The sequence below is a fragment of the Nyctereutes procyonoides genome, unplaced genomic scaffold (genome assembly GCF_905146905.1).
Source record: "Nyctereutes procyonoides isolate TBG_1078 unplaced genomic scaffold, NYPRO_anot_genome, whole genome shotgun sequence".
Taxonomy (NCBI): Eukaryota; Metazoa; Chordata; class Mammalia; order Carnivora; family Canidae; genus Nyctereutes; species Nyctereutes procyonoides.
Window position 1 is genome coordinate 304,009 of NW_026575024.1, and position 24,530 is coordinate 328,538.

The 24,530-nt window shown below is 68.7% G+C and overlaps 2 protein-coding genes across 7 annotated transcripts; both read left to right on the forward strand.

The window, feature by feature from the left end:
* The first annotated feature begins 2,533 nt into the window (after positions 1-2,533).
* ZNF512B (zinc finger protein 512B) lies at positions 2,534-13,003 on the forward strand. Of its 6 annotated transcripts, none has more exons than XM_055300042.1 (18): positions 2,534-2,598; positions 4,171-4,296; positions 4,607-4,749; positions 5,116-5,244; positions 5,329-6,023; positions 6,106-6,332; positions 6,437-6,512; positions 6,605-6,751; positions 6,866-7,040; positions 7,112-7,204; positions 7,402-7,500; positions 7,591-7,761; positions 7,996-8,190; positions 8,445-8,546; positions 8,861-8,923; positions 9,427-9,525; positions 9,853-10,100; positions 10,508-13,003. In XM_055300042.1, exons 2-18 carry the CDS (start codon positions 4,173-4,175, stop codon positions 10,563-10,565), a joined length of 2,844 nt encoding a protein of 947 aa, XP_055156017.1. In that variant the 5' UTR covers positions 2,534-2,598; positions 4,171-4,172; the 3' UTR covers positions 10,566-13,003. The 6 variants fall into 6 exon arrangements, with proteins under 6 accessions (XP_055156017.1, XP_055156010.1, XP_055155977.1 ...); XM_055300035.1 differs by lacking the exon at positions 2,534-2,598 and adding an exon at positions 2,761-2,855; XM_055300002.1 differs by lacking the exon at positions 2,534-2,598 and adding an exon at positions 3,530-3,825.
* A 353-nt stretch (positions 13,004-13,356) lies between these two features.
* On the forward strand, positions 13,357-24,288 carry UCKL1 (uridine-cytidine kinase 1 like 1). Its single transcript, XM_055300053.1, is given in 16 exon segments — positions 13,357-13,434; positions 13,436-13,488; positions 18,065-18,255; positions 18,482-18,588; positions 18,682-18,852; positions 18,936-19,007; positions 19,795-19,984; positions 20,073-20,134; positions 20,804-20,820; positions 22,949-23,047; positions 23,123-23,216; positions 23,304-23,366; positions 23,476-23,598; positions 23,691-23,798; positions 23,870-24,026; positions 24,105-24,288. Coding segments are annotated over 16 exon segments (1,650 nt in total). The 5' UTR covers positions 13,357-13,371; the 3' UTR covers positions 24,185-24,288.
* Positions 24,289-24,530: the final 242 nt, after the last annotated feature.

Sequence of the window (24,530 nt, forward strand, 5' to 3'; positions counted from 1 at the left end):
GGCTGCCTTAACAGACGACCACAGCTGGGGAGCTCAGCACAACAGGAGCTGCTCTGGGTACAGTGACGCAGGCCACCAGTCTGAGACCCAGCAGGGTCCCCCTCCCTCCTAGGGCACAGGGTAGGACCCTTCGGCACCTCCCCTAGCTTTCAGGGCCTCCAGGGATCATGGCCCGTCACTCCATCCCAGCCTCGGCGGCCGCCTCTTCTGTGTCACATCTTCCTCTTACAAGGAAACTTGTCCCTGGGTTTAAGGCCCACCGGTCCCAATCCAGGAGGATCTTCTCATCTCAAGACCCTTACCTTAAGCAGATCTGAAAAGACCTTTTTTCCAAATAATATCCCATTCGTGGGTTCCAGGGATTTGATGTGGCAATCCCGGAGGACCCACATTAATCCTGCTCCCCGCCCCCTGCAACAGGGTAATGTCCTGACATAAGAAACACACAGGACACGACAACGCCCTGATGCAGGCACCTGCACAGCAACCAGACGCACGGTAATACAGAGGCGTAAACTGACACAGCGATGCTGGTGTCTGGACCCACGGCGGCCAGACACACAGGAACACGGGGCTGACTGCAGACGTGTTGTAGCCTGGACACACCTGCCAGGATCCAGATTTCTCTCCACCCACTCACACCTTGCATCTAGTCATCTGGATACTGACACACAGATAGGCATCTTTTCCCCCAGCACAGGACGTACAGACATGCCCTGACATCAGATGCCCACGCAGGCCACGGCCTAGCACACATGGCCACTCAGGCACGAACAGACACTGACGTGTCACACGCGTGGACATGCGGGCTTACACGGGGAAACATGACAGGCTTGTGTGCATCCTGTGCACTGACCTCTCCCCAAATCCTGCATGTCCTGTCCTGTCCCCCACGTGGGCATGGTCAGTAAGGGAAGGACAGGACACTCCCTCTTCCTCCTGGGGTCACTCGGGCCTCTCCGTGGCTCTGATTCCCAGGGGAACTTCTAACTACTGACCCCTCCACGAGGGGGCTCCCACCCCTCCCTGTGAGCACTGGGCGCCACCCTGGAGAAGGGGCAGACCCCAACCGCAGCTCGGCTTTGGGCCCTACCCCAGGCTGCTGCAGGGCAGGCCTGGGAGGGAGAGGTGCGGGCGTGGGGGGCTGGGAGGGGGAGACGCACCTTGCAGGCATTTCCCAGCCAGAACCTCGTCCCCCGCCTGTCCCCCCGTCCTGGTACTGTCCCCCCACCCTGGTACTGTCCCCCCTCCCTGGTACTGTCCCCGTCCTGGTACTGTCCCCCGTCCTGGTACTGTCCCCCCGTCCTGGTACTGTCCCCCCGCCCTGGTACTGTCCCCCCGCCCTGGTACTGTCCCCCCGTCCTGGTACTGTCCCCCCGCCCTGGTCCTGTCCCCCCGCCCTGGTACTGTCCCCCGTCCTGGTACTGTCCCCCCGCCCTGGTACTGTCGCCCCGCCCTGGTACTGTCCCCCCGCCCTGGTACTGTCCCCCGTCCTGGTACTGTCCCCCCCCGTCCTGGTACTGTCCCCCCGCCCTGGTACTGTCCCCCGCCCTGGTACTGTCCCCCCGCCCTGGTACTGTCCCCCGTCCTGGTACTGTCCCCCCGTCCTGGTACTGTCCCCCGTCCTGGTACTGTCCCCCCGCCCTGGTACTGTCGCCCCGCCCTGGTACTGTCCCCCCGCCCTGGTACTGTCGCCCCGCCCTGGTACTGTCCCCCGTCCTGGTACTGTCCCCCCGCCCTGGTACTGTCCCCCCGCCCTGGTACTGTCCCCCCGCCCTGGTACTGTCGCCCCGCCCTGGTACTGTCCCCCCGCCCTGGTACTGTCCCCCCGCCCTGGTACTGTCCCCCCGCCCTGGTACTGTCGCCCCGCCCTGGTACTGTCCCCCCGCCCTGGTACTGTCGCCCCGCCCTGGTACTGTCCCCCCGCCCTGGTACTGTCCCCCGTCCTGGTACTGTCCCCCCGCCCTGGTACTGTCCCCCCGCCCTGGTACTGTCCCCCCGCCCTGGTACTGTCGCCCCGCCCTGGTACTGTCCCCCGTCCTGGTACTGTCCCCCCGCCCTGGTACTGTCCCCCGTCCTGGTACTGTCCCCCGTCCTGGTAGCTTGCTGCCCCGGCGTGGGTGGGGGGCGCGCTCGCAGGCGGGGCGGGGCCCGGGCGCAGGGGCCTGGCCGCGGGGGCGGGGGCCGGTCCCTCGGTCCGAGGGTCCCCGTGGCCCGCCCCCCCCCCCACCCGGGGGCCCCCCCGCCCCCAGCGCGGCCACCGGCCCGGGGTCCAGGTCCCGCCCCGCGCGCAGCCGCCCGAGCCGGGCTCCCCGAGGCCGGCGGTCTCCGCGCCCGCAGCCCAGCGGCCCTGCGGTGCCTCAGTTTACCCCGCCGCCCGAGGGAGCCCCCGCGGGAGCCCCCCCGCTCCCGCCGCGCGGCCGCAGGAATACCGCGAGAGTTCGCCCCCTCCCCCCCGCAGCAAAACTGTCAAAGGTGGGAGGGGCGGGAGCGCGCATGTGCGCAGCGCGGCGCGCAGCCTGCGCCGCCCGGACCCCGCGCCCCGCGCCCCGGCCCCGGCCCGGCCCCGGCCCCCGCCGGCCGCCCGCTGGGCCCCAGGTGAGCGCCCGCGCCCCGCCCGGCCCCGGCCCCCGCCCGCCCCGCCCCGCGCCGCCGCCGCGCCCGCGCCCGCCCCCCGCCCCGCGCGCCCCGCCGCGCCCGGACCCCCGCCCCCCCGCGCCCCGCGCCCCGCCCGCGCCGCGCTCCCGCCTCCTCCTTCTCCAGAAAAAGTCGCCATTTTGGTTCAGTGCCTTCGCCCCCTCCCCCCGGCGGCGAGCGGCCTCTCGGGGCCCGGCCGGCCCGCGCCCAGGTGACAGGTGGGTGGCGAGGCGGCGGGTGCGCGCGCCCGGCCCCCCCGTCCCGCCTCTGCGACCCCGCCGGGCGCCCCCGTCCGCCGCGGCCGCGGGGCCTGAGCCTGCGGGTGCCTGCTGGGCCCCCACCGCCGGCCGCGGCGACGCTGGAAAGTGGGTCCCGGGCCGAGGCCGCGGCCGGGGCGGGGGCGCGGCGCGGCGGGGCGGGGCGGGGCGGGGCGGGGGGCTCCTCCCGGAGTTGGAGAAGTTGGTTGAGGCCCCCGCAGAGCCGCACCTTCCCCGGCTCAGGACCGGGCACCCCCTGGGCAGGGGGCAGTGACCCCGCGCGCCCCGGCCTCGGCCCCTGGGCCCCCTGCGGTCTCCCCGCCAGAGGAGGGGCCACCTGCCGGCCCAGCTGCCCCCACCCCCCCTGCGGCCCTGGGCGTCCCTGTGGAAGGATCCGGCGGGGCTGAGTGTCAAGTCCCTCTCCCCAGCTCCCAGGGTGCGGGGCCCAGCAGCAGGTCCGTGCAGGCCCAGCCTCGGTGGCGGGTGGCGGGTGGCGGGTGATCTCCGGAGGAGGTACCGGTGGGCCTGTAGGTGGGGGCACAGAGGCTCTGCAGGGTGCAGGGGGGGAGGCGGTGGGTGAGCCTGGCGGAGGGCGGCTGGGGGACTCCTGCCGAGACGAGGCTGAGAAGAGGGTCACCCGGGATGGCTCACGGCCACAGGCTCGCAGGGCCCTCCATCCCGGATCTGCCCACCTTGACCACCTTCCATCTGTGTTCCGAAGAGAAGGATCCGGGGTACCCACCCCGGTGGGACGGCATTGCCTTTGGCCTGGGTGGGGCTGTGGAGAAAGGTGTCCCAAGGTGCTGGGCCAGCACAGCCTGTGAGCTAGCAGCCGTGCCCGTGTCATCATCGGCCCTTGGGACGCACGCTGTTGACCTCTTTCCTCCCGAGCGCTGCACCTCTCTGGGGGCCGCGCCCAGCCCAGTAGCAGGTGTGATTCTTGGCGCTCTCTGGGACTGTTGTGTGCGGACAGGAAGTCTGTAGGAGCTGGTGAGGGTTTCAGGGCAGGGTGAGGTGCTGCCCAGATGATTGTATCTCCTGGGTAATCCGAGGGGACCTCAGCTGGGCAGTCCCTCCCCTAAACCCCTAAACCCCTAAACCCCTAAACCAGAAGTCTCCGTCGCCGCCTTTCCCACGTGGCTAAATACAGAGGCAGGCAGGCTTTCCTGTCCTGAGCCTGAGAGGGGCCTGTCTGGGGACGGGGCTCAGGCCCAGCCCATTTCAAGTCCTGAGCCAGGCCTGGTAGGCCTCACGGGTCTGTCTGTTTGCTCTGCAGAGATGACTGATCCCTTCTGCGTTGGAGGAGGCCGCCGGCTCCCGGGGTCTACCAAGAGTGGACCTGGGAAGGATGGCGGCCGGAATGAGGTCCGACTTCCTGTGCTGCACGACCCACCAAAGTTGGGTAAGAGGGGTCAGGCCAAGGTCAACTCCAGGGGGCCACAGGCAGCCAGTGCTGGGTGCGAGACTCCTCCCGCCTCCCCGGTGGGCCAGCCCCTCGGTACCCAGCTGGGCCGCCTGGGCTCTTGAGAGCCTTTCCAGGGTGGGGGCAGCCCGGCAGCCCGGATTCTTACCCTGTGCTGACCGCAGTCTCCCACTCCCCACGCTGCACTCTGAGGGAAGCAGGGCTCACTCCAGTCCTGACCAGCCCCCCAGGAGGCAGGCGAGACTGTGGGAAGCACAGCGTCCGCATCTTGGCGTACCATCTGTTGCAGGGATGCCAGTGGTCCGGGGTGGGCCGACGGTGCCCAGCCAGGCCGCACTCTGCTTTGATCCCGGAAGTCCAGCCAGTGACAGGACGGAAGGGAAGAAGAAGGGGCGCCCGAAAGCTGAGAACCAGGCCCTGCGAGACATTCCTGTGAGCTCCCCGAAGGCTGGGGTGGGACTCCTGCTGGGGTCTGCCTGTGAAGACCTTGCCCTGTCTTTGCTGGCTTGCCGCACAGCGAGCACCAAGCTCTCTCAGCCTGCGTCACGGGGTCGCTCCATGTTTTAAGGCTTCGCAGTGTGGCCCGGGACCTAGTGCACCGCGTTTGTGGGGCTTCTCGAGCAGGTCTAGGATGCCGTCGCCGCCTGAGGTGGCCTGCATCCTGCTGCAGTCCTGAAGTGGAAGGGCTTCTGCAAGCCTGCCTGCCCTTCAGGCCTGGGGAGGGTGCTGAGCCTGGGGCTGGGCTTGGCAGAGGCCCAGCTGGCCAGGGGTCAGCAGTGTCACCTCTTCCATGCCCAGCTCTCCCTGATGAACCAGTGGAAAGATGAATTCAAGGCACACTCGAGGGTAAAGTGTCCAAACTCAGGGTGCTGGTTGGAATTCCCCAGTATCTACGGGCTCAAGTACCATTACCAGCGGTGCCAAGGGGTAAGGGGCGGTGGGGCAGGGAGGAGGAGGTCTGGGGCCCTTCCCGCCCCACCTGCCCTCCTCACGCCCACCGTGTCCCCGCAGGGCGCCATCCCAGAAAGGCTGACCTTTCCCTGCCCCTTCTGTGAGGCCGCTTTCACCTCCAAGACCCAGCTGGAGAAGCACCGCATTTGGAACCACATGGACCGACCTGTGCCTGCCCCCAAGCCTGGGCCGGTCAGCCGGCCGGTCACCATCAGCCGCCCCGTTGGGGTCAGCAAGCCCATCGGAGTGAGCAAACCTGTCACTATTGGCAAACCTGTGGGTGTCAGCAAACCCATCGGCATCAGCAAGCCAGTGACGGTCAGCAGGCCTGTGCCGGTCACCAAGCCAGTGCCGGTCAGCAGGCCTGTGCCGGTCACCAAGGCGGTCACGGTGAGCAGGCCTGTGCCGGTCACCAAGCCCATACCAGTCACCAAGTCTGTGCCGGTCACCAAACCTGTGCCAGTCACCAAGCCAGTGACTCTCAATAAGCCAGTGCCAGTCACCAAGTCTGTGTCGGTTACCAAACCGGTGACCGTCAACAAACCGGTGCCGATGACAAAGCTTGTGACGGTTACGAAAGCCGTGCCAGTCACGAAGCCGGTGACGGTCAGCAGGCCCATTGTGGTCAGTAAGCCGGTGACGGTCAGCAGGCCCATTGCCATCAGCAGACACACACCACCTTGCAAAATGGTGCTGCTGACCAAGTCTGAGAACAAAACTCCTCGTACCACAGGGAGGAGCAGCGGTAAGAAAAGGTACGGGGTGTCCCTCGGGGTTGGAGGTGGCAACAGGGCCCAAAGGGGGCCCTCCCGCCCCTCACCTGCCTGCTCCCCGCAGGGCAGCAGACAGCCTGGACACGTGCCCCATCCTGCCAAAGCAGGCGAGGCCGGAGAACGGGGAGTACGGCCCCTCCACCACAGGCCACAGCTCGGCCTTCCAGCTGAGCGCAGACCCCGGCGGCAGCCCCCTCTCCCTGGGCAGCAGGCCCTTGGGGAGCAAGGAGGGCCTGAGGGCCGCGGGCCCCGTGTCCCCACCTGACGAGGGAGCAGAGCGTACAAAGCACAGTAAGAGGAGAGCGGGGGGGCAGGGGCCGGGGTGGGGAGGCCTGGCGCCGGCCTCCCGATGGTTATTTGACCAGAATCTCGGCCCCTGTTTTCTCTCCCCCGAGTCAGGAAGGAAACAGAAAACACCCAAGAAGTTTACAGGGGAGCAGCCGTCCATCTCAGGGACCTTCGGACTCAAAGGTAGGGCCCTAGTCCCTGGGTGTCGGGCCACGTGCGTGCACAGGTGTGCCCGCAGCCCTGGCTCACAGCCGCCCTGTCCTGTGTGCTCGCAGGCCTGGCCAAGGCAGAGGACAAATCCCGCATGCACCGTGCCAAAAAGCCGGAGGGGCCGGGCCCCGAGGACGTGCGGAAGAAGGTGCTGGCTCCCGCCAGCACTGTCAGCAAGGAAGCGCCGGCCCCCGCGGCCCACACAGCTCCAGGTGGGGGGCCGGCCGCGAGGCGGGGCCCAGGACAGACGTCAGCTCTGGGGCGGATCCTGGACCACAGGGACTGGGGGCTGAGCGTGGACCGTGGGTCCTGTGCTTGGCATCCAGGGCGTCCGGGAGCCCCCACCAGCCCCTGAGGCCCTGGCCCTGCCCCACAGGTGGCCCCGAGGAGCAGTGGCAGCGGGCCATCCACGAACGGGGGGAGGCCGTCTGCCCCACCTGCAACGTGGTCACCCGAAAGACCCTCGTGGGGCTCAAGAAGCACATGGAGGTTTGTCAGAAGGTAAGGCTGCCCCGGGGTCCCAGGCGGGGGGTGCCCAGGGTCAGCGTCTCACGGCAGGGACGCGTGTGCAGCTGCAGGACGCTCTCAAGTGCCAGCACTGTCGGAAACAGTTCAAATCCAAGGCAGGACTCAACTACCACACCATGGCTGAGCACAGCGCCAAGGTACGCCCGGACCCACCGACCCCTGCCTCCTAGTCCGTCCCCCCGCCCTCCCTCCCCTGACCACTGACCTTTCATCGCCACGTGGCAGCAGAGCTCGCTGGCTTCCGTGGTGACCTTGGACATCTCAGGCCCTGACCCCGGGGCAGGGGCCGGGGCCCTGTGGTGGTGGGGATACTAAGGCTGGGCCTGCCCCCCAGCCCTCTGATGCTGAGGCCTCGGAGGGGAGTGAACAGGAGGAGCGGGAGCGGCTGCGCAAGGTGCTGAAGCAGATGGGGAGGCTGCGCTGCCCCCAGGAGGTCAGTGGGAGACGGCCGGGGGCGGGGCTCGCGTGGGATGAGCCGCAGCAGCCCCCTCCCGGCTGGCCACTCACCCAAGCCCGACCCCAGGGCTGCGGGGCCGCCTTCTCCAGCCTCATGGGCTACCAGTACCACCAGCGACGCTGTGGGAAGCCTCCCTGTGAGGTGGACAGCCCCTCCTTCCCCTGCACCCACTGCGGAAAGACTTACCGCTCCAAGGCCGGACACGACTACCACATGCGCTCGGAGCACACGGCCCCGGTGAGCAGCCCGGGGCCTGGGTCCTCCTGTCCCTTGGGCCCAAGCCTGTGTGTCTCGTGCCACCTGCCGTGCGCACTCTCCCTTCCTTCCTGGGGGCCACGGGCGTGGGGACTCGGGAGCCTGGGACCCCGGGGCCTCTGTGTTTGCGCCTCGCGGCCCGTGCCCTTGTGCCTGTGCGCCCGCGCTCCATGCCTCGTGGCCCCTGCTGCTCACCCTGGCCCCTCTGCTCTGCAGCCACCCGAGGAGCCTGAAGACAAGCCCCCCGAAACGGAAGACCTGCTGGGGGTTGAGCGGACTCCCAGTGGCCGCATCCGCCGCACGTCGGCCCAGGTGGCCGTGTTCCACCTGCAGGAGATTGCAGAGGATGAACTGGCTCGAGACTGGACTAAGCGGCGGGTGAAGGATGACCTGGTACCCGAGACTGCCCGGGTGAGCTGCCGCCGGGCCCCCGACTCCCGTGTCTGAGCAGGACGTGATTTAGCTCAGGGTCTCCCCTGTGATGGCCCTGCCCCTGTGACCTGGGCCGTTGGCTGACCTTCCAGGTCCAAATCCCCATTTGCGGAGGGCACAGCCGAGGTGCTCAGAGCCGCTGGGGCTATCCGGGCTCCGCTCTGACCTGGCGCTCGGGGCCCCCGTTACACAGGCCCACGGGGCTCACGCTGGTGTGCGTCTGTTTCTTGTAGCTCAACTACACTCGGCCAGGCCTCCCCACGCTCAACCCCCAGCTTCTGGAAGCATGGAAGAATGAAGTCAAGGAGAAAGGCCATGTCAACTGCCCCAATGATGTGAGTTTTGGGGTGGGCTGGTGGGGCGGTGTGAGGGCACTGGGATTCAAGGACAGAGAGCCCAGGTGTGACCCTGGGTAGGAGGCTTCCGAGTGACCAGCTCACCTGTGATCCCTGGGCCCCTGCAGGGCCCTTAGATGGAACCCCATGACCTTAGCCCTAGAGATCCAGCCTGCCCACAGCTCAGGCTTCCTGGGCCCGAGCCCTGCACTTAGCCCAGAGAAGCCCCACATCCCCCGGGTGAGGGGTGCGTGTGTATTCGTGCGGGGGCATCTCCTGGGAGGCGCTCTCCCATGGCTGCCTCCTGTCCCCAGTGCTGTGAAGCCATCTACTCCAGTGTGTCCGGCCTTAAGGCTCATCTCGCCAGCTGCAGCAAGGTCAGTGCCCTGGCCCGTTCCCGTGGTGGGGTGGGTGCTCGGCACTCCTAGCCAACCCCTAGAGGTCCCCACATATTGGATGTGTGACCCTACCCCTGTGGGGCAGCCTCCTCCATGAGCCCAGGGACCGCCCAGTGCCTGGTGGCCAGCCCTGCCCAGGACACTCCCGCTCAAAGTTGTTCCGTCCACAGGGGCTCCTTGTCCATGTGGGTGTGAGCACTAACTTGGGCTTGGGGTGAGGGGCTGTGCCCTGGGGCACTTGCCTCTTCCCACTCTCTCCTCATCCATCACCTTTCCTTAGTGGGGGCAACTCAGAGGTCCTGCCACAGAGAAGCTGTGTGGGTCCCTGAAGCCCATCCCCATGAGCTGTGGCTTCCCCGACCCTATAGCCACACAGGTGCAGGAGGAGGGGCAGGTGCCCTGGTGGGTCTGATGCTTCTGGTCCTGCAAGGATTGGGGGTGGGGTCCAATGTCTGGTGGCCGGCCTGGCCCATGCTTTGCAGGGAGACCACCTGGTGGGGAAGTACTGCTGTCTGCTGTGCCCGAAGGAGTTCAGCTCTGAGAGTGGCGTCAAATATCACATCCTCAAGACCCATGCGGAGGTGGGATGGGCTGGGGGCCTTGCTGGGCCTGGGGCAGATGGGCTGACCCCGCAGCGGGGACTGGGCCAGGGTGGGAGTGGCAGGGTAGTCGCTTGTGTGGCCTTTGAGGGAGCAGCCAAGGTTAGGAGAGCTGGTGGTTTCCCTCGAGAGCGGCTGCTGGCTTCCCTGGAGGAGCAGAGAAGCCTGGGTGCCCTACCCCCGTGCCCTGCCCGGGCGGCACGCTTCACGTGGGTGCCCTGTCGCTCAGCCGCCTGAGCCACCTGCCTGGCCCCAGGAGTCAGCGCTCTCCTGTCCCCGGGTCTTCATTGTGGTTTCTTTCCTTTCCAGAACTGGTTTCGAACTTCTGCAGACCCACTTCCCAAACACAGGAGCCAGGACTCGCTGGCACCCAAGAAGGAGGAGAAGAAGAGCCTGGCAGGTGGGAAGAAGCGAGGCCGAAAGCCCAAGGAGCGGACCCCTGAGGAGCCTGCACCCAAGATGCCCCCCCGTCGGGATGACTGGCCCCCAGGAGGCAGAGACAAGGGGGCGCGGGGCTCCACTGGCCGGAAGGCGGGAGCCAGCAAGGCTCCTGAGAAGTGAGCGTGGTGGCTGGCAGGTGGGTGGGGCCCGGTCCCCACGCTGGACGCCAGGTCCACTGCTGAGGGCGGGTAGCTGGCTCCAGGACCTCCTGCCCTCCGGGTCTCCACCCCGCACCCACCTGTACACCTGCCCGGTGGAGGCAGCCAGCCCCTCTCTCTTTCCCGAAGATGGCCCTTCCCCCGTGCAGGCTGTGCAGGGCACACGTGGCGGGGTCCCTTAGGGGAGGGCCCGTGGCAGCCACAGAAGTTCAATAGCGTGGAGGGGCGCTCACGGGCTCGGCAGGGTCTGGGGCCCTGGACGGGCAGGAGGAGGGTCTGCAGCCCAGGCCTCGGTGCCGCAGGGCAGCGCAGGGCGGGCAGGTGGCCTTCACCGTGTGAGCTCCGTGCCCCGTCTGCTTTCTCAGGCCCAAGGCTTGGGGGGTCCTTGGTGACCCGCGGTTCTGGGCTGACGAGGGCACCTGAGCAGCCTCACCTCTCCACCCGACACTGGACCCCAGCACCCCCAGCTACCTCCCAGGACAGGCCCCGAGGCCGACTGCTGCCGTGCTGACCTGACGGCCTGCCCCACCGTGGCCTCCCTCGTCCTTCCGCCTCCGGTTCCTCTGCTTCTGTTCTCTACCTCTCCAGGCCCTCCCCCTACCTGTGCAACCCCTGCTGCGCTTGGGCTCCCGCCCGCTGGCCCCTGGGCACCATGCCGGGTGGGGGTGGCCCTGTTAGCAGGGCACTCCGCCATCCCACGCCCGTGGGTGCTCCCTGCCTGGGACAGGGGGAGGGTCCTGCCCTCACCTGCAGGGCTGCAGGAGGGGGGCCGGGGGCCATGTGGAACACAGCTTTGCCCCCAGTCTCTGGCTTTGCTGCCACCACGGGTCTGGGTCGGGGCAGCCCAGTGGGTTGGGGATGGGCCAGTCTAGGCTCCGGGGTCCACCTGGGGCCCACAGGCATGTGGGGTGTGGACCTGGGGCCCAGCTCCGAGGAGTAACCCTGTGGGAATCAGCCTTCCGTGTGCTGGGCTGGGTTGGCTTGTGGCTGAGCTCCCGTGGGAGCCCCCTCCCCCCTGTTTTACCTGCCCTTTTGTTTCTGGTTGTGTGGTCTGAGAGCTGAAGGCCAGAGAGGGGGCCTGGCCGAGGTCACATTGTGTTGGTGGCAGCTCTGTGTTGGGCCCCGAAGGGGATGGCTGGGTCTGCAGGTTGACCAGGGTTCAGGCTGGAGTTCAGGGCACCCAGGGGAGGTGGCCACACTGCCTCTGGTCGCCTCCCTGGGCCCCGCCGTCCGACTTTGGCAATGTGGGGGAGGACGACGATGCTCAGAGCCACTGGGTTTGGACAGAGGCTGGTTCCCACTGGGGGGTGGGGGGGCTGAGGGCTCGGCCTTGCCGATCCTGGACGATGTGAATTTTGATATTTGCCCGTGTGCGTGTGTCTCCTGAGTGTAGTGGATGCCAGTCTTGTTGCTGTGACAAGTAACAACCTTTTTTTTATTCTGTTTTTTATACAAAAACACAACAATCTGACATTTTGGTGCTAAGGGTTTCCTGGTGCCGACGGTGGATCTGGGGGCTGAAGGGGTGTCCCTCCCCTGCTCAGGGAGGCAGTGCTGACTGGGCACCTCTCTGCCGTCCCCCCTCCCGCCCCCCAGCGCCCGTCCTCATCTAGTCCCAGGAGAGGAGGGGCTCCACGTCGGGTCGGCTCTCCTGGTCCTGCAGTAGGGAGACAGCGTCCAGGGGGGCCTTGGGACTCGTCACGCTGTGTGTCTCCAGCTTCTTCCTTCGGCCAAAAGGCTCTGAGTTGGGCAACCCCGGCCTCGTGTGGGGAGAGGGTGCAGAGACATGGCCAACCCCAGTCACACACACCTGGATTTGGTGGAAGGGTGGGTGGAGGCATGGGCAGAAGGGGGTGATCCCGTGTCACAGGTCAAGGGAGGGCAGCGGGGGCAGGGCTTCGGACTGCGTGGGCAGAAGGATTTTCTTTTCCGTGTTCTGGGTGTCGTTTGGTATACAGCTGGTGGAGGCAGAGGTGCAGTCAGGCAGCCACTGCAGGGGCAGGGAGGGGATGCAGGTGCTGGCAGGAGCCCTGGGTGCATTTTGTCCTTGTCACCAATGGCTGGAGGAGGTTGGACCTCAACACCTCTGCTGGGGACGGCCGCCCGCCCCGGCCTCTCAGGTACTTGGCCCTTGGGGAGTGGGGGGCTGGATTTTTGCTGGGGAGTGAGTTTCCAGGTCGCCCCCTGAAGTCCGCAGATGGTCCCTGGTTTGGGAACCCCGCCGAGATGTGTGGGAAGAGGTGGGGTCCTGGATAACTTGATGTTTAGCACTTTAACCCCCTTCTTTGTCTTTAAAGTGGGTGTGGGGAGCTGCTGCCAAGCGTGGCTGTTGGGTCGGACCCCTCTCCCTTCCTTCCCGCTCCCCTGCCCTGGTGAGCCCGGCTCCAAGGGGCAGCGCCCTTGGTGGGAGTTTGCCGGGCGGGCGGCCCCCTGGCCTTGGCTGACACCTTGGAACGGGAGGGGACTGCAGGGGCAGACCCGGGCCAGGTGGGCGCCCCAGACCCGAGCCGGCGCGGGGCCAGGGCCCTCTCTGAAGATCTACCTCTGGCCCAGCCCGCCCGAGAGAGGAGAGGGCCGCCGCTTCACACGAACACGGGATGCACTTTATTTGCTTGTGCAAAGGCAGATGAGGGTGTGTCCTCCTGCAGCCGCAGCCCTGCGGGCCCTGGGGTCGGCGGGTCGCCGGGGTCGGGCGGGGGCGGGGGCGGCCAGCGCCTCGGGCCGGCAGCCGCGCAGCCTGCGCTTGGGTCTCTAACGCCAGTTCTCCGAACATAAGTGCATTTTGGAAGAGAGGTTCCAGCTATCACCTGTCCCCGTATATATACAAATATATTCTATCTACAAAGTGTTTATTTGCAAGATGTTTGACGGTGAGCTCGGGCCCCGCCCGCCGCGTGACCATCCGTCCCCGGTCCTCGTCCCCGGCCCCGGCCCCGGCCCCCGGCGGCGCGGGGCGGGCCATCAGCTGTATGTATTCAATATGACTGTATCGAATAAATGTTTATTGATTCTTTTCCAGGGGCTTGTGCGCCTGCGTTTGTGGGCGAGCGCGGGTGGGAGGCCGGACTACGAGTCCCGGCATGCGCGGCCGCACGGCCTCCTGGGACTTGTAGTTCGCGGGCGCGCGCCGGCCGTGCGCGGCGCCGAGCCCGGAACTACGGCTCCCGGGGCCCCGTGCGGCCGCCCGCAGCGCCGCGCCCCGCGCCCCGCGCCCCGGCCTCCGAGCTCCATGGCGGCGCCCCCAGCCTCCGCGGACGCGCCCCGCTCGCCGCCGCCGCCGCCGCCGCCCCGCCGGAGACGGGCCCGACCGGCCGGCGGACAGGAGCGAGCCCGCGCGCGAGGACTGGTAGGCGCGGCGAGCACGGGCTGGGGCTGCGCACGCGCCCTCGCGTCCCCGGGGGGCGGGGGGGGGCGGGTTCTCGGGAGCCGAGTCGCTCTGCCCCTGCCCCGGCTCGGCTGCGGGACCCCGGGCTCGGCCCCCGTCGCGCCGCCCCCCGAGGCTCCGGGAGGCCCAGCGGGCGCCGGGGCTGGGGCCGGGCCGGGGCGGGAACCGGGGCGGGAACCGGGCCCCCCTCCCCGCGCCCTCGGGTCTGGCTCCTCGGGGCGGGGATGCCGCGCGCGGGGGCGCGGGGGCGCGGGGGCGCGGGGGCGCGGGGGCGCAGCTTCCCCGAGTGCCCCGGGAGCCGCAGGTCACGCCCAGGTCAGCCCAGGTCACGGCCGGGGCGCCCCCGCGAGGCCGGAGGGCTCCACGCGGGCGGGGACCCGAGCGCTGCCTCCGTGCGGCCCGGCCCAGAGCCTCCAGGCCGCCCTCCCGCCGCGCTGCCCGCCGCTTCCCCTCCGGGCGGCCCGGCCCAGCGGTTCGCGCCGCTTCGGCGCCTGCCGGGTGCTCCTGGGGGCCAGCCCGTGAGCACGGGGCCCGGGGCTCCTTGAAGCCGCAGGGGCGCTAGCGGTGCCCGGGGCAGCCTCGGGATGCAGCCCAGGCGGGCGGCTCCGCAGCTTTGGGAACAGGTTGGATTGGGTTGCAGTTTGGGTTGATGTCTCGAGCGCTTGCAAAGCACTTGCCGGCTGGGCCCGGAGCAGCAGGAACCAGGCGGCTGGGTCGGGCCCCGCGAGCCTCCCGAGCGAGCCCGAGCGAGCCTGTCGCACTCCCTTCGGGGCTGTAGCCTCCCGGCCCGCCAGTGCCGCGTGGGCTGAGAGAGCTGCTGCTGCCTGCGTCCCTGAGCCAGTCGGGGATCCCCGGGGCCTGGGCCCGGCCGTCAACTCCGCCTGCCTCCGTCTAGCCTCCCATTTACTCACCCACCAAACTTCCCTAAACCGGGCAGGGTGTCGGGCACGAGTGGAGGCCCTGGTGCCACAGGCCCGACCCTGCAGGCCTGCCCAGGGCCGCGCCAGCCTCCGAAGCACGGACCAGCCCCTGAACCATGGGGTCCAGGCCAGGGGTCAGCAGGGAAGAGCTCTCGTGAGCCGGGATGGACGGTTCGGCCCTCCCTCCAGGCGCCTCTGCACTGGGGGGCACACGGCCCTGTGACCTGGGCGGTCAGGAGAGGCTGCTCCCGAGGCAGCTCCCAGGAGGGCCCGCGCTCAGGTGTGTGGGCCTCCTTCCCTGAGCCTCCGTGTGGTTAGAAGCCAAGTCGGGGAAAGCTGGGAAGGAGCCCAGGGAGGGGGACGCAGTCCCCTTTGCACGCTGCAGCCTAGATTCCCGGCCGAACCCCGCCTCCCTCCTGCCCGTGCCCTGGCTGGGGCACCAGCCAGGCACCGAGCCTACCCCGTGGGGGCGGGGCGGGCGGCTCGAGTGTCAGGCTTGTTTGCTGTTTGCGCCTCTGGAAGGCACCTTGGGGCCAGGGGTGTGACGCAGGGCTCAGCCCCGAGGCTCAGCGACGACGCTGGGCCCCAAGACACTCTGATTTCCCTCTTGTGCCACGAGTGGGTAGGAGGGGGTCGGCTCTGCAGTCCCAAGCAGGCCTGGGGTCTGGAGTTCTAGGAGGGGTGCACCGCGGTCCTTCCAGGCCTGGGCCAGCGGGACAGCAGCCAGTGCCCAGGAGGGGCAGTTGACAGCCAGGGCCGGCCAGGGCCTCTCGGCAGTGTTCTTCTCGGCAGGGTCAGTGCTATTAATACCGGGAGCGCACGCAGCCCCGCCGGGTGATCCTCTTAATGCCTGGGGCCTCGGCCCCGGGGCCGCCAGCGAGCACTGTTCTTCCTCGGACCGCACCGGCTCCGCACCTGCCCTGCGGCCTCCCAGCCCTGGGGGGCGGCTCCTGAGCGGTCCTGGGGGGCCGCTGTGGGTCTGAGCGGCACAGGGGATGTTCCTGCAGACTCCGGGGCTCGCCCTGCCGTCCGCTGTCCCCTGCCCCAGCCATGAGCAGCCCCCCAGCTTACCCTGGCATCAGGATCTCGGGGTGCTGGGCCCTTGGAGCGGAAGGCAGGTGAGTGGCAGGCCTGTGTCTCCCGCAGCTGTGGTGAGGCGACTGCCTTTGCTGTGTCGTGGCCGCTCGCAGACGTCAGGAGACAAGCAGGCTGGGTAGGTGCCCTCGAGGGGCCAGGCAGGGCTGGCCGCGAGCAGGGACTCGTTTTGCGTGGGGCTCTCTGTTTCAGGTGAGTCTCTGTCCCTGGTGGCTCGGAACCCGTTGGCTTGAAATTACCTTTCGTCCCTGTAGCGAGAAGCACCCCGTCCACGTGTAGACTGGGAAAGGAGATTTTTGGGGTGACCTTCCCATTTCCAGGGTCGTGTCGCTGAGAAAATGGGGTGAGGCTTGCGCTGAGGTCACAGTGAGGCTTCGTCCCTGGTTCCCAGAGAGAGATGGGGCTTTGGAGAAGGCGGCGGAGCCGGGCTTGGCTGCACACCCGCCCGGGGCTGTCAGACCCATCGCACGCCCCATGTGGGGCGGGTTTCTGGCAAAGCTCTCTCTGGCCTACTTTCCGCTTTTCCTGGCACATGGGCACTCTTCCCTGGGACGGTGTCTGCCCCAGGCGTTGGCAGCATGGGCCTCAGAGGTCGCCGGCGGTGGTGGCCGTCACTACCTCGGTAGGACAAGGGGTGTTTGCAGGTAGGGAATAGAGTTTCCTGCTAGAGAGGCCAGGCCCCTGCCCTGTGGTGAGAAGCAGGGGGATGGGCGCCATCGGGGCCCAGGCCTGCGCCCCCGCCCCGCTCCCCGTCCGGCTGTGCACGCGGGAGGAGGTCAGGAGGTCGGCCAGGTGGTGGGCCCTCCTCTGCAGTGGGTTGTCCGCTAGGGTTGTCTCCCAGGAGGCACGGGGACAGGCTGGGCTGCCCCTCGTCCCCTCCAGGGCCACCGAGGAGCTGCTGGGTGGCTCCGCCGTCCCCACCTGTGCCATCTGCCACCTGCAGGGAGGCAGCGCCTGGGACCCTGGGGCTGGTGGGGGTGGGCGCTGCCCCCAGTGTGAGGCGCGTGACCTGGCCGCCACCTCTTGGTCCGCGCTCCCTCCAAGCTCCCCACCCCTGCCCGTCCATCCCTTGGGCCGAGTCTGCCTTGTCCTCGGGGCTCTCGAGCGCACCACCGCCGCTGCGACCTGTCGTGCCTCTGGCTTTAGCTGGTTCCCCCCACTGCCTCGTACCCCCAGACACACGAGTGAGCAAGTGTCCTCCTGGCTCTGGGCGCACAGCTGGGAGGGCTGGCGCACCCCAGGTGCAAATGCCCAGGCTGTTCCACAGGCAGGAAGGCGCTCCCAGGGCCCTCACCGGGCACCTCGTGTCCTGGCGCTGCCGGTGGCCGTGGCGGTGACAGGCCGGAGACGGGCCGCGGCATGGTCCAAGCTGCTGAGATGCAGTGGGGCGGAAGGCCCGACCCCGGTCCCCAGGGCGATCCTGACCCGTCTGTGCCCCCCCACGCGCATAGACCGCGTGTGCACTGAGCAGTGTGCGTCGGCTGGTTGCACGAGTGGGCTCACGCCGTGGCTGTCAGCTTTCCCGACTCCCCGGCCTCGACGCTCTGCTGCGTCCTCAGGCTCCCATTCGAGCCCCGGAGCAGTGGTCACGGGGCCCGGGGCCCGCGTGCTGGCCAGGCTGTGTCACAGGAAGCTTCTTGCAGGGACCCACTTGCCCAGTGCATCCCCGTGACTCACTACACTTTGTTCCCGCCCGCCGGGGCCACCTCCTGCCCTGAGGCCCCGGAGCAGGCCCGGGATCCTTTGGCCGGCCCCACGTCTCTCTCTCTCCCGAGCGGGTCCTGGCCCTGCGGCCACCTTGACAGCAGGCTTTGGTGACCAGGTTGTCAGCACAGATGTTGAGCAGGCCTCAAGCAGACACCGCCCCCAGGTGGCCCCTCGGCCACATCGAGTCCCCCCCAGAGCTGTCACTGCTGGGATTTGGGGCCTGAGCCAGCCGTCACACCGAGCCGCTCAGGAGCTGACGGAGAAGTCAGCGAGTGGCACGGCTGCTGTCCTAACCCTTCCCCAGATTGGGTTTTCCAGCCCCCGGCCCCTGGGACTGGCGCCTTCTCGGCCTGCAGGGTGCTGGAGGGCGGAAGTGAGGGCTCCCCTGCGGGCCTGCCAGCCCAGGACTGCGCCCCGCGCCCCGCCCTCTCAGCCGCCCTGCCAGCGGTCTCTCTGTCCCGGAGTCCACGGGGTGGCAGGGGTCGGCCCTGACAAGACAACAGGGCTCTCCAGAGAGTTTCGTGGGGCGGAGCGCAGTCCCTGATGGGTCCTGACGGCCCGTGGGGTGCCCCCCACCCGAGGGGCCAGCAGCAGCCCGGACGGCACTCCTCCTTTCCCCCAGCGTTCGCTCCCCCCGCACTGCTGCGGGCAGTGACAGTCCCAGGCCCGCCCCCCGTGAGGGGGCTGCAGGAGCTTTCGTGTGCTCCCCGGCCCGCGGGGTGGGGGGTTTCCCACGGCCACGCCAGTCCTGACACGGGGTGGGGGGGGCGGCCGGCAGACCTGGGCGGAGGCGAGTGCGTCCTCTTCCTCTGCAGCAGCAATGCGGAATCCTTGGACAGGCTCCTCCCACCCGTGGGTGCCAGGCGCTCACCCCGGAAGCGCACCACCAGCCAGTGCAAGTCTGAGCCCCCCCTGCTGCGCACCAGCAAGCGGACCATCTACACGGCCGGGCGGCCGCCCTGGTACAACGAGCACGGCACGCAGTCCAAGGAGGCCTTTGCCATTGGTGAGCGAGGCTCATGGGCGGGAGGCCAGGGCCGGGCGGGCCCCGCCACCGAACACCCGACTGGCGTTGCCACTAACGCGACGGCCTTGCCCGCCCCGGGGAGCGTGGGGCGGCGGCTGGCGTCCCAGCTGGAAGGCAGTGCTGGCCCTGCAGCCGGGGCAGAGCGTGAGCCCGGCCGGGGGTCGGCCGCACCGCCCGCTCCGGCTCTCTCTGCCCCTTGCCGCAGGCCTGGGCGGTGGCAGCGCCTCGGGGAAGACCACCGTGGCCCGGATGATCATCGAGGCCCTGGACGTGCCCTGGGTGGTCCTGCTGTCCATGGACTCCTTCTACAAGGTGGGGAGCACGGCCTGCGCGGGCGGGAGGTCCTGCCCCGCCCCCCCGCCCCCCGGCCTGGAGGCCACAGAGCCCCCGCTGCTCCCCCCACAGGTGCTCACCACGCAGCAGCAGGAGCAGGCCGCCCACAACAACTTCAACTTTGACCACCCAGACGCCTTTGACTTTGACCTCATCGTGTCCACTCTCAAGAAGCTGAAACAGGGCAAGAGCGTGAAGGTGCCCGTCTACGACTTCACCACGCACAGCCGGAAGAAGGACTGGGTAGGCCCGTGGGCTCGGGCTGCGCCTGCCCGCCTGGGAGCGCGGCAGGCTGGCGGGCAACACGCTGCACGGTTCCCTTGCAGAAAACCCTCTACGGTGCAAACGTCATCATCTTCGAGGGCATCATGGCCTTTGCTGACAAGACGTTGCTGGAGGTGAGGGCAGGGCTTGCGGCCGCGGGGACACCCGTCCCTACTCAGCTCCCTGCTCCGCCTGTTGTTCTAACCCAGGCCCAGCCACTTGCTCTGCCCTTGTGGCGCGTGGTCACCTGTCCCATCCCTGTGGTGCAGGTGCCGGGTACTGGGGGACACAGGGCTGCCCTCCGGAGAGTGGGTCAAGGACGCTGGGTGGAGAGTGGAAATGCCCTCGGGGGGAGGGGGGCGTGCATAGCTCCGTCCTTCCCGCCAGGCCTGCTGGGGGCGGCCCCCCTCCTGCCCCCACCGAGGTCCATGAGGAAGGCCTGTGCGCACAGCCAGCCGTGCTCCGGTCCCTGTAGTTCTGAGGCCAGTGAGTTTGGGCTCGGGCTCAGGGGACCCTGTTGGCAGCCATGCAGCAGTGCGCAGCCCCCCAGGAGCACCTTCAGGACCAGACCTGAACTCACCAAGCCCAGGAACTGTGGTGGGGGGAGAACGAGTCCCCAGTCCCTGGGAGCACGTGTGAGGGCACACAGATGGCAGATGACCCACAGTCACGGCACCAGGTGCATCCTGCCTCTGCAGCCACTGTCCCCCGCTGGACAGCAGCCCCCCAGCATGTACATGGCCCCACACGCTTCCCCACCCCCGTGCACACTGCCAGCTGGACCTGCGAGGTGCCCCAAGGCCTGGTCTGTTCCCAGGCCAGCACCCAAGCCAGAGGTCTTTGCAGGAGCTGGTCCCTGTGTCGTCCACACTGGCCCTGCTGGTGCCGCACCCCACTCAGCACCTTGCTCTCCCCATCCAGCTCCTGGACATGAAGATCTTCGTGGACACAGACTCTGATATCCGCCTTGTGCGGCGGCTGCGTCGGGACATTAGTGAGCGAGGCCGAGACATCGAGGGTGTCATCAAACAATATAACAAGTTTGTCAAACCTGCATTCGACCAGTACATCCAGCCCACCATGCGCGTGGCGGACATCGTGGTGCCTTGGGGTGAGCCTGCAGAGCCGCCTGCCCTCGGGAACATGGGCAGGTGGAGCCTTGGTCACCCGTGTCACCCTCCTAACCTGTCCCATCCCAGGGAGCGGGAACACGGTGGCCATCGACTTGATCGTGCAGCACATGCACAGCCAGCTGGAGGAGGTGAGCCCACTGGGCCAGGTTCCCGGGTCCCCGTAGCCCACCAGGCCCCACTCCCTGGTCCCCTGCCATCACCACCCACAGACACCTGCTCTGCAGCCCCTGTGTGTCTGCTGTCCCCTGCCATGTCCCTGCTCGGTCAGCCCCCGGCCCTTGGTGCTGGCAGAGGCAGCTGGGTTCCCTGAGGAAGCAGGGGTGCAGAGGAGCCTCCCGGGCTGAGCTGAGCCTTGAGTGGAAGGCTACACTCCTGTCCCTCCTAAGCCTTCGGGGGGCCACTGGGTTGTAGTGCTGAGCCCCACATCCTGAGCACTCCCAGAGGGATGCCTCAAGCTGAAGTTACGTGCCCTGGGCTGGCCAAGGGCACCTCCGCTCTGGGCAGGCGTCAAGGTGGGGTGCTGGAGGCCTGAGGTCTGAGGAGCGGAGCCCCAGGAGCCCCGGCTCTTACTGCCCAGACCAGACAGTGCCCCGGTTACGGGCTCCCTCCTGTGGTCAGCGGCCACCTGGGACTAACCCTTGGGACTGTGGCCGGTCCGTTCCCGGGTGGGGTGGCCTGGCCGGCCAAGGTGCACAGTGGCCACCGGCTGTGCTGTCCGGTGACTGCGAGGTGAGCGGTGCTACCGCCACTGACGTGCCGTCCCCATTCCCTTGTGCCTCCCCGTGTCGCTGCCGCAGCGTGAGCTCAGTGTCAGGTAAGACTTCCCACACCTGTCTGCACGGACGGAGGCATTTCCAACATCTGCTGGCAGCTCGGAATTTGGGTTGTCACCTGGGCAGGTGGGAGGGTCCTCTCCTGTCATGCCCATCCCCTGTGGCAGCCCTGCCCCAGGCACAGAAAGGATGGTGTGGTGGCCCCCACGCTGTTTTTGTCTGTCTTTGCTGCCAGATGAGGAAACTAAGGCACAGAGAGGTTAAGGGACTTGCCCAGGACCACACAGTGCCCTGACCACACTGGTGAGACCTCTCTGGAGGCCTCTCCCCAACAGGGGCTGGTTGCAAGGGTCTGACGCCAGAGGGCACAGAAGCAGCACTGCTGGCCCCGCCCAGGTCAGTGGTCACAGGCATGTCCCTCAGCAGCTAGAGGGTCCTTTGCCTGATCTGAGGGTCCAGTCTGGACTCCCCCAGATGGTGGTGAGGCCCCAGCCCCCTGCCCCCTGCCCACTCTGGCCCCGCACCCAGGGCACAGAGGACCAGGAGGAGCTCCGAGTGCACCGGGGGCCCATGAGAACGGACGAAGCCCCCGTCCCACAGTGTCCAGCACGAATGACCTGCCTTTGGCCCGGGCTTTCTGGACTCAGGAAACACGGAGAGACCCTCCGGGTCATGCTTGGGACCTTGAAGCTGCTGCACTGGGAATGCCTCCAGGGCCACTTGCTGCCCTCGCATGAGTCCCCGCTGGCTCCCCTCCAGACCGGGGCACCTGCAGGTCTTACCCTGTCAGGCCCTCTGGAAGCCTTCGTGGCCGGAATAGTTTCCAGGGTCGCAAACTTGGAAAAACGCCTAAACGCAGCGGGCTGCTTCCCTTCTCTGGCCCAGGTGGTGACTGGCGGGCGCGCAGGGCGCAGGCGGCGTGGCCGGGGGGCTGCTGGCCTCCCTCCCGAGCCCCGGCGGCGGAGCGCAGAGCCTCCCTCGGTCTCCCTGTCGCCCTGCCACCTGCCTCTTCTAACCCTCAGGCCGGCTGCTGGCCGCCCGGACCGCTCCCTTGCTAAATGGTCTTTTTCTCTTCTTTTCCTCCTCTTTGTAAACCCCCGGGTTGGTTTCCTGCCCTGTTCCCTCCCTGAACACACTCTTCACCTGGCGAGTAGAGGAAGCTGCGCTGGGATATGTGAGGACAGAGTGCGCGCTGCTCGCGGTGCTGTGCTGTGCTGTGCGCTGTGTGCGCGGGCTGCTCCCCACGCCCCGCCCGCCCGCCCTCCCCGGCTCGCACCTACGCTTCCCTTCTCCCGGCTCGGCCCCGCCCCGGCTCGCTCCTGCGCGGCCCCGCCCCCGGCTCGGCCCCGCCCCCGTGGCTTCGGCCCCGCCCCTTCCCCGGCTCGCTCCTGCGCTTTCCCTCTCCCGGCTCGGCTTGGTCCCGCCCTCCCCGGCTTCGCTCCTCCCCTCTGCCCTCCTGGCTCCTCCTCTCGGCCCCGCCCCTCTGCTCCTGGCTCCGCCCGTCCCCGGCTCGGCCCCGCCCCTCCCGGCTCTCCTGACTCCTCTCTACTCTCCTGGCTCCGCCCCTCCCCCGGCTCCGCCCCGCCCCTCCCCTCCCCTCTGCTCTCCTGGCTCCTCCCCTCCCGGCTCGGCCCCTCCCCTCTGCTCTCCTGGCTCCTCCCCTCCCCGGCTCGGCCCCGCCCCTCTGCTCTCCTGGCCCCGCCCCGCCCCCACCCTAGGCCGGGTGCAGCGGGGCCGGCCTGCAGACTCGCCCGCGGCCCCCGAGGGGCTGTGCGTCATCCGGAGGGAGGGGCTGGGCGAGGCTTGGCTCTGAGGCTCAGCTGTGGCCCAGAGACACGACCTGGGGCCGATTCCCCCGCCCGCCCACGGCGCGGCCCCCGTCTGCCGTCCCCACGCCCGCGCAGGAGGGGGTCGGGGCTGGGAGGGGGCTCGCACCGCAGCCCCGCGCTTCCCCACCCGAGGGTCAGCTGCTCTGCTCGCCCCCGCCTGGCGGGGCGACTCGGGGGTTGGGCCCCGCAGATCAGCCACGGGGAGGCGGCGGCCCTCGCCCTGCACACGTCCCTGGCCCCGTCACCTGCGCCGCCCACACCGTCAGTGTCCGGAGGGGGAGGACGGGGCTCTGGGGAAGACCCCCCTCTTCTTGAGTCCCCAATCGGTTTGTGTCCCCAGGGCCGCGCTGGCCTCGGCGCACCAGTGCCACCCCCTGCCCCGGACGCTGAGTGTCCTCAAGAGCACGCCGCAGGTGCGGGGCATGCACACCATCATCAGGTGAGGGCCCTGGCGAGGGGCGAGGCGGCCCGGCGGCCCGGCGGCCCGCACCCGGCTTAACCCCGCCGTCCGCAGGGACAAGGAGACCAGCCGCGACGAGTTCATCTTCTACTCCAAGAGGCTGATGCGGCTGCTCATCGAGCACGCGCTCTCCTTCCTGCCCTTCCAGGTGCGGGGGGGGGGGGGCGGGCGGGGGCGGCGGGGCGGGGGGGGGGCGGCTCCCCTGCTCACGAGCGCCCCCGCCCTCCGTGCGCAGGACTGCGTCGTGCAGACCCCGCAGGGGCAGGACTACGCGGGCAAGTGCTACGCGGGGAAGCAGGTAGCGGTGGGGCGCGGGCGGCGGGCAGCCGGGGCGGCGGGGCGGCGGGGGTCGGGCCAGCCCGCCGCGCCGCTCAACTGCCCGCGCCCCCCGCGCCCCTGCCCCGCAGATCACGGGCGTGTCTATCCTGCGTGCGGGTGAGACCATGGAGCCGGCGCTGCGGGCCGTGTGCAAAGACGTGCGCATCGGCACGATCCTCATCCAGACCAACCAGCACACCGGGGAGCCCGAGGTGGGGCGAGGCCTGGGGGCGGGGGGCCTTGGCGCGGGGAGGGCGCGGCCGGAGGGCAGCCCCGGGCCGCCCGTGACCCTGGCCGCGTGCAGCTCCACTACCTGCGGCTGCCCAAGGACATCAGCGACGACCACGTGATCCTGATGGACTGCACCGTGTCCACGGGCGCTGCGGCCATGATGGCGGTGCGCGTGCTGCTGGTGAGTGGGCCGCGGGGGGCGGGCGGGCGGGGGCGGGGGCGGAGCTCACCGGCCGCCCCCCCCCCCCGCAGGACCATGACGTGCCTGAGGACAAGATCTTCCTGCTGTCGCTGCTCATGGCGGAGATGGGCGTCCACTCGGTGGCCTACGCGTTCCCGCGAGTGCGGATCATCACCACGGCCGTGGACAAGCGCGTCAACGACCTGTTCCGCATCATCCCGGGCATCGGTGAGGCCGCGGCGCTCCTCGGCGGTGGGCGGGGCCTGCAGGCCGAGCCGCCACCGCACGGGCCTGCTTGTCTCCCAGGTAACTTCGGTGACCGCTACTTTGGGACGGACGCGGCGCCCGACGGCAGCGACGAGGAGGAGGCGGCGTGCACCAGCTAGCCCCCGCGCGCCTCCGGCCTCGCCCACCCAGACGTCCTTGCTTAACTGAAAAGGATGTTCACGCTGTACCTGCCCTACACATTTTATAAAGTTTAGGAAAACGAGCGAGCGTGGTTAGCTGGGGGCAGGCGCGCGCCGTGCTGCCCGGCGGCTTCCCAGCCTCATCCGGGCTGCAGGGTCGGCCTCGGGGTGGGGTCAGACTGGGGGGTGCAGAGCTGGGGCCCTGGGGCGGCTCCAGCCTGGGCCTCGTCCCACCACGTGTGTGCACTGCCCGGGAAGGGCGGAAGTCTGTGTGGGCGCCGTGGGGGGAGCCGCCAGGTGCAGGGGAGATGCCACAGCATAGGTG

Coding starts and splice junctions, on each gene's coding strand:
- ZNF512B (XM_055300002.1), top strand. CDS start 3,537: ATGGCTCACGGCCACAGGCTCGCAGGGCCCTCCATCCCGGATCTGCCC. Junction 3,826..4,170: donor CGCGCCCAGCCCAGTAGCAG/GTGTGATTCTTG, acceptor TTTGCTCTGCAG/AGATGACTGATCCCTTCTGC. Junction 7,205..7,401: donor TGGCTGAGCACAGCGCCAAG/GTACGCCCGGAC, acceptor CCTGCCCCCCAG/CCCTCTGATGCTGAGGCCTC.